General features: G+C 35.1%; 1 protein-coding gene across 3 annotated transcripts in view; it reads right to left on the bottom strand.

The window, feature by feature from the left end:
* Window positions 1-558: 558 nt before the first annotated feature.
* NDFIP2 (Nedd4 family interacting protein 2) overlaps window positions 559-10,749 on the bottom strand; it is a 47,205-nt gene continuing 37,014 nt past the window's right edge. For 2 of the 3 annotated variants that reach the window (XM_039553244.1, XM_039553351.1), the window contains 4 exons: window positions 10,237-10,361; window positions 7,177-7,243; window positions 3,875-3,980; window positions 559-2,113 (listed from right to left, as the gene is read on the bottom strand). In XM_039553244.1, the coding sequence (XP_039409178.1) occupies window positions 3,877-3,980; window positions 7,177-7,243; window positions 10,237-10,361 (296 nt within the window). In that variant the 3' untranslated portion in view covers window positions 559-2,113; window positions 3,875-3,876. The remainder of the gene's footprint in view (window positions 2,114-3,874; window positions 3,981-7,176; window positions 7,244-10,236; window positions 10,362-10,749) is intronic. The other variant, XM_039553299.1, reaches the window with a different exon arrangement.

Genomic DNA, 10,749 nt, shown 5'->3' with positions numbered 1-10,749 from the left:
TCACAGGAAATAGCAAGGAAAATATGCAGCATTTGACACATCTGGAATAGATTGCAGAGTCTTTGAAAATAGTGTCCCAGTTCCCTTCCTCCTGCTGATGAGATTTCAGGCTTCCAAAGTGATGCATCAACTATAGAGAATTAGACAACGTGTACATTTTTAACCCTACATATTCTTTCTGACCAAATAAGAATTTTTCCAAGGTAGTACACAAAGTATCTGCATGAAGCTTTCTATAAAATGCATGGATCAAACAGAAGTAATTCTACCAGAAGTTGCTACTTAATATGGGAAAATTGACATAGTTCAAAAATAGTACTAGTTGACTGTGGTAAGCATAGAAAATGAAGCAGTATCGCCTGCTTTGCATGGTTGCATTAACTCCTTAAAATAAATGTTCTCACAGTTTGTTGCCATAAAATATGAGATGAAAAAGAGCAAGGAGGATTAGTTAGTACCTATTTTGCCAAGTAATTTGTCTGTAATTCGATGTTGACAAAAATACTGCAGCGTGCATTTTTCGACACGAAGTACAAAAAAAACCCAAAAAGCATTAAGTCTTAATTAGCAAAACAAAGCAATGCTTTATTATTCGCTTCTTTTTCATCTGGACAATGAATGCAAAAGAACACAGAAACAAACAGAAGTTTAGAAGGAAATATCAGTAAGATATTGAACATAATACTTAACTTTCTTCTTTCCTTAAAATGCTGAGAAGTAGAGGTGCCCCTAAAATTTTAGTCACTATCAGTTATCTCTGAAAGATTAGGAAAATGAAAATGTTTACATATGTATATTTTAAACATTCATTATAGATACAAAACTCAATTCAGCACTAGCTTAACACAACATAAACCTCACTGTTTTTAATGTTAGTAATAAAAAAGCAGAATTCTAATTAAAAAGAAAAATGGAGGAAACTATTTGTACTTTTTTCCTCAAAGGTGCAACCAACAGCCAATGTAATTTTGCAACTGAGATTCCAGTTGTACAAAGGACTGAGAGATGTCTTCTCCTATTTAAAGAAGAAGCATAAATTTCACAAACTTTAAAAGAAACCACACATGCATGAACAGTAGACAGTACCCCTTAAAGAGATGATATTTATAAGAACGTAATTGTATACCTTAAATGAATAAAGGGAGAGGTAAAATACACATTTTCTACTTTCAGAGCTTTAAGATTTTTTTCCTTCACAGATTACTTCCAAAATTACCTTGCATTTAAACTAGTTTGTTCTTATGAAATGGCAAAGTATTTATTCTATACAAGCATTATAAAGTGGTTGAATGATTTTTATTGAGAAGCCTTCCGTGTGGATGTTGTATTTATAGTGACCTCAAGAATGCAAACCTCCAAAATTACATCTACTACTAACTCAACCTTTAATAGCCAATTAACAAAAAATATGTATATAGCTCTAAGATTAAACAAAATTTAGAGAATATGCTGTTACAAAATATATTTTGACATATTTCCTAGGAAGCAATTAAAACAGTCATTTATGCAGAGTTATTTACAGGGGACTCAAAGTGTATCAGTTTTAGCACAAACCAGTATATTGGTTTGAATTTAATAAAATATTGGTGAATATATGTTTGTGACAAGGAACTCTGGGGTTTAGTAAACTTAAAAATGTTCTCTACAATCATTAGATGAATCTAAATTATATAAAAAAAAACCTGCCTGAACCGGTTAATCTGAATCATTTAATGCATTTCATTGTACTCTTAAGTTCAGATCACCAAGTCAGTGGTACATACAAGCTGTGAAACAAGTTACCACTCAAATCTTTCAGATACAACAAGCACAGATTAACTGAGTCTGACTGTACCTAATCTATACTTACAGAGAGTTTGTTCTTACTTCAGTACTATCTTTTTAACAAGCACATATACAAATGTGCTAAAACAAAAGGCAGCAATTATAAATATTTACTGGAATGACCAGAACTGGTACTTGAGCATAACCATCCTGTCATTCATTTTTGGAGCCATATTTTCACTAATTTATCTTCTGGTTTTAGTAGTCTTCTATTTTATTAACTTGGAGGGTTACAGATCATCTGGAAGTTTCACACCAGCATAGGAAAGGAATGTCTGTTCGATGCAGTCTGGAGATAAAGAAAAAGTTGTACTTCAGTTCATCACCATGACTCACCAGAAGCAGCGTTGCTAAGTGACCAGCAAACCTGAACTGCAAGCAGAACAGCAGCCTCCCCACCCCCCATGTCAGGATGGGAGAAAAACCCCAAAAATTTACTGTTATTTTATTATGATTTCAAAAGAACACCTGAGAATATTTTTTAACTGTAGGGGTGTTATTTGTTATTTATTAAAACTAATAATCAGTGTACAGGAGTCACTGTAACAAGGACATTTTAATGTGATAGCAATTAATTTGAACTTCTTGTTTCAGTACTTAAGATGCTTCAAAAACATAATATTTATGTGTTCATCTCTCTAAACACTACACAGACCTTATGAGCCCACAACCCGTACATCTCAGTGGTGCATACAGGTAAAGAAAAAATTCAAAGCCACTGAACTTAGGACAACTCATTAACTTCAGTAAATGCTGGGTTAAACAGTGTTTTGTCCCAGTGCAGAATCAGAACTGCAGAAGAGCAAGGAATCCCAGAGTGCATTATCTTACACTCTCACTGTTCTCTTCAAACTACAGTTCTCAAATACCATTTAGTCCTAACAACTGCTTTTAAAATAGTATTTTTAAACAGAATTGTACTGAAAGCTAACAGATATTTTCAGTCTCACCTCAACAAATTTCAGTATTCTGAAGAGATTACCACAACACTAAGAAAAGAAGCCATAAAGGCAAAAAAGCAATGCTGCCATGTAGCTGCCAATTTAGATTGGTTACTAAAAGGCAATATAGGCCTCAGTTAATTAATTCACTGCATAATTTGGAAAAAATGGCACATTTAAAAGAAATATTATGTCACAGTTATGTTAACAGATTTTTTTCATGATCAAGTGTATATTGTATAGCACACATTCATCATTAGCTGTTGCTACATGTTTATCACTGTTTTATTGATCCTGTGACCGATCCTGGAGAAAATTTATAATAAACTTTTCATTTTTTTGCAGCAAACATAGCTTCTCAGGTATGTCAAAATGTCAAAATACAGTCTTTAAGCATTTTTAGTAAAGTGCAGAGAAATGAAAATGCTGCAATACTTGTTTCTAGGCTTAAATTTATCTTGTCATGTAATTCAAATAAAAAAAGTTGAATGCAAATAAAGACCCCTGGTTTAAGTTACATAGTGAAGTCCAATAAATCCACTTAACGGATAAATAGCATTAAAAAAAAGAGTGGATATGTGCCAGATTGATTAGTCAGCTACCTGAAGGATACATAAAGCACACTGTTGCATACACAATAATCATACTTGTACATGACTGTCTTAATCCAGTCATGTAAAGAGAGACAATACTCAACTATTGTTTGCATGTTCAGACCCATGTCAATCAGATTTAATATGCAGGCAGATTAGTGCTTCCTAACTTGCTGACAACAGGTTGACTACTAAAGCGAGTTTTCCAACACAAAGGACAGTATCCTGACAGGAGCAGATACTTTCTTGGGGAAAAACAACATGTTCCTCTTCATTTTTGTTACTGAAAATGAGTTCCAGGGAAGACTGGAGGCAATGAGGATGCATTATTTACCTTCAAATAAGAGACTTCACACATCTCCAAGCCCACGAAGAATATATATGCAATATTCATGACAGATGTTCAAAAACCATGCAACTTCTACTTCATGACAGAAGTTTGATTATTTATTTTTAATATTTCATTCTTCTCCATTTTTCCTGGGAAAGATAACCTCATCACTGAAAATTGCTTACCTTCAGTACAAGAAAAAAAATCTTGTTCTGTGAGCAGCTGCCATGCTTTCAGACATATTTCTGACTTTAAGATAATTAACAAAGCCTCGAAAGAACAGAAGGAGTCCTGAAAGTGTAGAAAATGCACAAAATTCAGTATATTAACATATATCCATACTATCCTACATTATTCTTACTAACAAAAATTTTTAATTAGCCTAAAAAGTAAATTGAAGACTTTATTTATCATTCACAAATTCACCAAGCAAGTCAACTTTTATCTTGTGATACAAAGATTCAATTTTATGGAAGCCTTTTCAGAAATGTTTAGTTTTCAGAATTTTCAGTTCAAGTATCATCTGCTAAAACGACTGCATGAAAATACTTATAAAGAAGAAAAAAAATCCTGAAAATGGTCTGATTTGCAAATTCTTTTCAAGCAGAATTCTCAAAATAAATTACTAATGTGTTAGAAGACTACCTGGTTCACAAAATGTACATTTAGCAATGTATTCGGTAAATGTACTGCAAGTCAAAAGAGGAAAAAAAAAAAAGACATAGTAAGGATTGCTCTAGCAAGAAGCCAATAATGAATTGTAGAAGATTATGACTTGGGATTTAACCATCTATGAAAAAACACCTGTCCAAGAGGAGGAAGAACAATTGCCAAAGAAAATTACTCAACATATGTCAATATTACAGTTTTTGTCAACTCCACATTTCAAAATCCTTTAAAAATATTTACATTTCACTGCATTTGAAAGAATATTTCAGCTAAGAGGAAAAAAGATGTACACAATAGTCACAGAGAAGTTACATTAGCAATAATGGTACCTTGAAGATATATGCTTATGTGCATATACACATGTGCATTTAAACTCCAAAGGTTCAAATGAAAATCTACACCAAGATTTTACAAGTTCAGCAAAAGATTTAATTCCTTTCTTTCCTGCATTATGCACTTTTTCTTCCTGCTGTCCTGGATGAGCCCCTGGTTTTTTCCAGTGATCATTTCTTCTCTAAATGATTTTTGTTTGTGGTTTTTTTTAACTTTACTTTTGCTTTTTTAAACCAAAGTTTCATCAGGACATGCATGCAAGCAAGAAAAAAAAAAAAGAGAAGACAACAGAGAATGCTCTGCTAACCAGTGGAACTTCAACTAAGCCGGACACACCTCTGTGATCAAGGTGAATTTTGCACAGAGAAGAAAAGCAGTAAGTTCTTGACCACAAGTCTACTACAAAACCTGCTTCTGAGAGGCTACCAGAGGAAGTCCCCCTTTCAACTGAAAAGCAGCTGAAACAGCAAAATGAGGGTAGGCAGCTCTTTAGGTGCTTGATAGCATACCTTCTGCATTATACATGTTGGAAAACCAGTCCAAGCTCAACCCATATTTTAAATTTCTCTGTTAAGGGAAGAAAAAAAAACCACCCCACTCGCCATTGTCTTCCTCAATAAGAAAAATTGGCTAGCATTTAAATTTCAAATTTAGAATTGTCTCTCTCCAATTTTTTCACTGTACATGACAGCTCTTTGGAATTAGACCACTTTGCTTTTCCTCGACGCAGAAGCGGATCTTTCCAGATGCTGAAAGAAGGAGAGCGAGCAAAAACAGATCAGTGAACACCAGAAGAGAGAAGATAGCAGTAAGTGGGCTCAAGGGTGTCAAAGCACTGTGCAAAAGAAAGGCTCCAACTCATTCATTTCTGGAGAGATGCTGGACATACTACTTTGTGTGCTCTAAGGGAAGGTTATTGAAAACAACAAAATACAGATCTGGTTGGCAGTGTTCCTATGACATGATAATACTCCTCCGTGTCCTGATAATAGCTTTTTTGGGTTGAATCCTCCTGTGGCGTCCTAGCAATCCCATACAGCCACTTCATCAGCTTAAAAACATTGTTGGTATATTTCATGCAAGACATACATAAGGGAATGCTGACTGTCAGATGCACACTGTATGCCTCAGAGTGACTTTTATTCCAAGGCATATTATAAACTTTGTGATTTAAAGAAAAAATAAAAAATCCTCAGACACATCAGACCAAAAATAAGGTTATCCCAAATTAAAGTGAGCTACTTCCTGAACATGTGCAAAAGACTAGTAAAAATAAAAACTACAGCTTTTTCCATAGACATGCGGGGGTGGGGGGAGTGCTAGGGGAAGAACACTAATTTCATCCTAGTGAAAAAAGGTGTAAAACCTCAGTCTCAGGCACCACAGGGCTTGGTTTTAATTAAAGACTTATCTGGAGATATTTGTGCCTGCAAAGTCATTTCACTTCAATGTCTGTCTGTGCCTACAGAGAGTCATTTCACCTACTTCAATATAGTAACCTCAAACAATACAAAAACATTCAAGGGACCAATGCTGTGATGTGTTAAACATTTGCAGTTTCTACATATTTCAAGCAACCAAGTGCACCACAGCAGAGCAAGGTGAGCATTAGAAAGTCTGATGAATGCCCTTGAACACTAAAAAGCAGATAGAGAAAGTTTTAGGTAATGTTGTTTAAGACTTTTGGCATTTCTTGCAAGATAAATAGCAAGTCACAAACAGTCAAGATCTCAGAATTGGTGTTTTTTCTTAATTTACTCAACACTTCATTCTATCATTTGCTGTCAGCCACTTGCATCAATTGACTCAAAGGGAAGAGTGCCACCTACTGAACCAGCAACAGTTTAGCATGCTTCCAGAGCTGGAAACAGAAATTAAAATGCATAGCAGCATTCACTTCTGTAAAAGAAAATCATTCCAGATTCCATATTCAAATTACAAAATCCACAGTTGGAAAAAAAGTATAGTGGTTGGGGTTTGGTATGCCTTCATTACAAACAAACAGAAGAGCAGAATTTGATGTGCATAAGACTTTGAACATGGGCAGGCAGAGCTCTTAAGAGAAAGCTGACATCATGGGACCACTGTGATCAGCAAGCATGAAGCCATTCTCTCATCCTACTGAGCAACTGCTGATGCAGTTTGCATTTCAAAGGACTCAAAAAGGACGTTTTGTGACCTGTGCACAAGACAGCAGACTCCACCTTCCTGGGTTCAGTCCTATTTCTTAAAATTACAAGTCTCCGTTTTACACATTATCACTTATGCAGAAGAAAATTTTTTGAGCTGAAGTGTATTTGAATGGTTCATAGTTCACACAATAACACTACTATGGTAACCAATAACCTCATGAATACTACGGAAATCAAAACAACGCACAAAACTATCAGCAGCTAAACATGTGACAAAACTCTTACTTACAATGACATGATTCATCTCTGAGTACTTCCACATCAAAACAGAAATTAATTCACCTGCCACTTACCAAGTACGAGAAATATCCACCAAAGCCAGTACTGCCCATTGAAATATCCAGTAAAATAATCTGAAAACTGAAATTCATACATGAGGCTTAGCTGCAGTAAGATAGATGACTAAGGCATATTTAATGCAAATAGAGAAAGCACAGAGGAAAAACGCAAATTTAAATGAAAGTAATGTATCCTACTAAAATGCAAAACTAGTATTTGTGCAGCAGTTTAACACACAAAACACTTCTAGTATCAGTTGGTTTGTGGCAAAGTCATTTAAAATATCTAAAAAATGTGTGTGTGTACCTACATAAAAATATATATATTAAAAAGGCACTTGTATTATTGCCAGTAATCCAATGTTTTTTATTATAATGAATCACCGCTTGTCAATTTTCCTTTTTTCCCCCCATGCCTGCCATGCCAAACACATTACAGCAGCCTGCTGCTTTAGATATTAACACGAAAAGCCACATTAGTTTAATCTTATCAGACAGGGATGTTCTGCTGACCCCACAAAAGAAGAGCTTTTGACCCTCTGTATACCCCCTACTGTTAATCGTTGCCACGAATACCAGCCCCATAAAGACCCCCAACTCATTAAAGTCTTTTCATTTTCAAACCAGCATTCAGTTCCCAGCAGCGAGCTGAACGCAACCAAATGAACCTTGAAGTGCCATTTCAACTGTTCCTTCGAGAGACCATGGCAGGCAGTTTTGTCCTCCCTGTGATGTGGGAGGCAGCTGAAGGGCAGGGTGTGATCGTACTGGAGACAGGTATCTGTGCCTTTACCAGACTCCAGACTTCATGCTTCACTGATAAAAAGGCTAATCAAATGTCTCTAAAACCCACACAAAAAGTAGAATGGGGACATGTGTGAAGAGTTTCCAGAAGGAATAAAATAACCTACTTAGCAGCTCTGCACACTTTCCATACACTTCCACCCTGCTATCATTCATTATGTTTACTGCATCCTGATAGTACTTCCCATTTGCCCTTTCTAGGACATTTCAGTATATCAACCAAGAAGTAGTGGGGGAGAAATAAAAAACCCTGCATGAACAAAAGAATGCCCACAAAACCAACAAAACATCAGCAACAACCAAAAAAAAAAAAAAAAAAAAAAAAAAAAACACCACCACAAATCAACCAAAGAAAAGATACTGGGTCACATATGCAACGAGATAAAAATCCAATACATTTAAAGAACTCTAGGTATAGCTGGCTCTATTCTTCAATTAATCCACACGTTTTTTCCAGAATAAAGCCAAATCATGTGAATTCTTGGAGGGTTTAATCTTATATACTCTTCATTTCTATCATCAAAGAAAAAAATAGAACAGAATTGCTAAGTTGAACTAAAGAATTGCTATTTACATTATCCCTATATTAATACTCTATTCCTAGGATATTGACAACACATTGACAATGATCCCATCTCACTTGTTAGTCAGTATTTTCAATTCAACATCATCTATGTGTGTATATATATATACACACACATCAATACACTTTTTGAAAAAATACAATTTCATTTAACTGGAAAGAAGATTTACTAAAACCAGTAATCAAATACTTCCCCACGTGCCTTACTCTCCTCAGGCCGAAACAGCCATGGGTGCAGAATTTCCCCAATAGTAAAACTGTGCTTTTGCTCCCCCTGCTCTTCCTTTTCCCCAGTAAAAACTGATACAGATCAAGTATATGTGAATTCAGGCTGTTTAGACACTAAAAAGTTTTGTACTACTGAACCTGAGTGAAAAAGGGTGACACAGACCTTCGGAAGAGCTTGAAAGAAAGCAACAGAACAATTTGGTGCACATAGGCCTGCTTGTGTGTCACCATTAAACTGGCTTTCAACACACACCTCATGGGCTTTCTGCTCTTGTCTCTAGGAAGGGAGACAACAGAGCAACAAGATGATCTTCACTATGAAAAAAACCCACCCCTGAGGTCTTGGAATCAGCCAGCTCTAATATTTTTGAATTAGTAGTGGATTGCATACAATAATTTAATTATAGTCTAGAACACAGTAATTCCACAAGGAAGTTTATTACATATTAATTTTTATGTTTGTTTTGAGCACATTTTCCAGCAGAGAGGAATAATAAAGCTGACATAATGAGCAAGTTCTGCCCTCTGTTTAGCATGCCTTAAGGGAAGCTGAAAATATCCCCAATGAATGCATAGTTGAAAAATTTATGTCTCTTCTCTCCATTAAGATAAATTCCATCTCAGCCCCTGAATTCCAACAAATACACCAGAATCACATCTGGTCCAGCAGCATTCCCCTGCTCTGAATGAGCAAAAAGCACATTAAAAAAAGCTCTAAGAAGGATGCAGTACATGTCCAGGAAGGACCATGCAACCTTTCTGCAACTTTTTTACTATCATGCTAAAATCAAATCAAGTCACTAACACACACACACACAAACAGGGAAAAAAAAAAATTTTAAAAAGTCATGGATGGAAGAACATAGAAGTTATCTAGGTTATCCAAGATCTTTTTCTTCATAAAAAGGGATGAGATTTTAAATGTTGTGTCTCACAGATATATAGAATTCAAGTTCAGAAAGCAGCATTACATTTCATCTAGCATCCACACTTAGCTAAGTAACTTGCATTTGGCTAATATAGCTTTTGGAAAAGTATCTAGTTTTGCAGTGAAAACATCAAGAATCAAGCATTTAAGATGGTAAAAATGTGACTAACTTAATATTCAAGTTGGATTTGATCCCATATGTATCTTAAAAGGAATAAAAGAATCAAATACAAGGAAGAAATGCTTTCTTATATTTCCTTCCCAACAGACCAAGACATTTATAAATCTTTTATACAGGACACTGTAATACCAGTGATATTTTAGGTACTTGCTCCACTTTTTCTGTAGATTTTTAAATACCTGTGCAAGGAATGAGTCATTCTGCATTTATTTTAGTGGAAATGTGAACATCAAATGCTATGTCAGGTAAAAAAAGAAAAAATACTTATTTTTAATTCCCTTATTATATCCTTGAATAAATTGTTATGGGTTTGTTCTACAGAGTCTGTACAGTGTGAATCAAGAAACATACCCGTACAATGAGAATCCATTTGATCAGGGAGAGACCAAATCCACAGATTGCACCATACCTTCCAGCTATGGTATTTGTTATACAGAAGGATAAACAAAAGCCAATCCAGTTGAAAATAAACGCCACTATAAAATAAAAGAAACAGTAGCTTCTGTTAATCTGTATAGCTAAGCAAACAGACTTAACAGTAATTTCACTTTTAAACTACTAAGGACATGCTTACACAGTCAGTTAATTCCCTTCCGGTAATTCAGCCTTTCAGAGATTGACTTTGAACCCAGACATTCCCCATGGTATAGTCACTTAATGACAAAGCAAATGGTAAACAGGCTGGAACCTACTACTTTACACAAGCAAAAATTCCAACATAAAAGAAAGTATTGCACTTCAATAGACACCTAAACAGATTATACTGGACATGAAGGGTAAATTCACAAAAAGGACTATAACATACAAGATTTGGATTAAAACAAAGAACCACCCTTGCTACACTTTTATAACCAAAAATACAGT

Source organism: Corvus cornix, chromosome 1 (genome assembly GCF_000738735.6).
Source record: "Corvus cornix cornix isolate S_Up_H32 chromosome 1, ASM73873v5, whole genome shotgun sequence".
NCBI lineage: Eukaryota > Metazoa > Chordata > Aves > Passeriformes > Corvidae > Corvus > Corvus cornix.
This window is presented reverse-complemented; position numbering and strand designations above follow the sequence as displayed.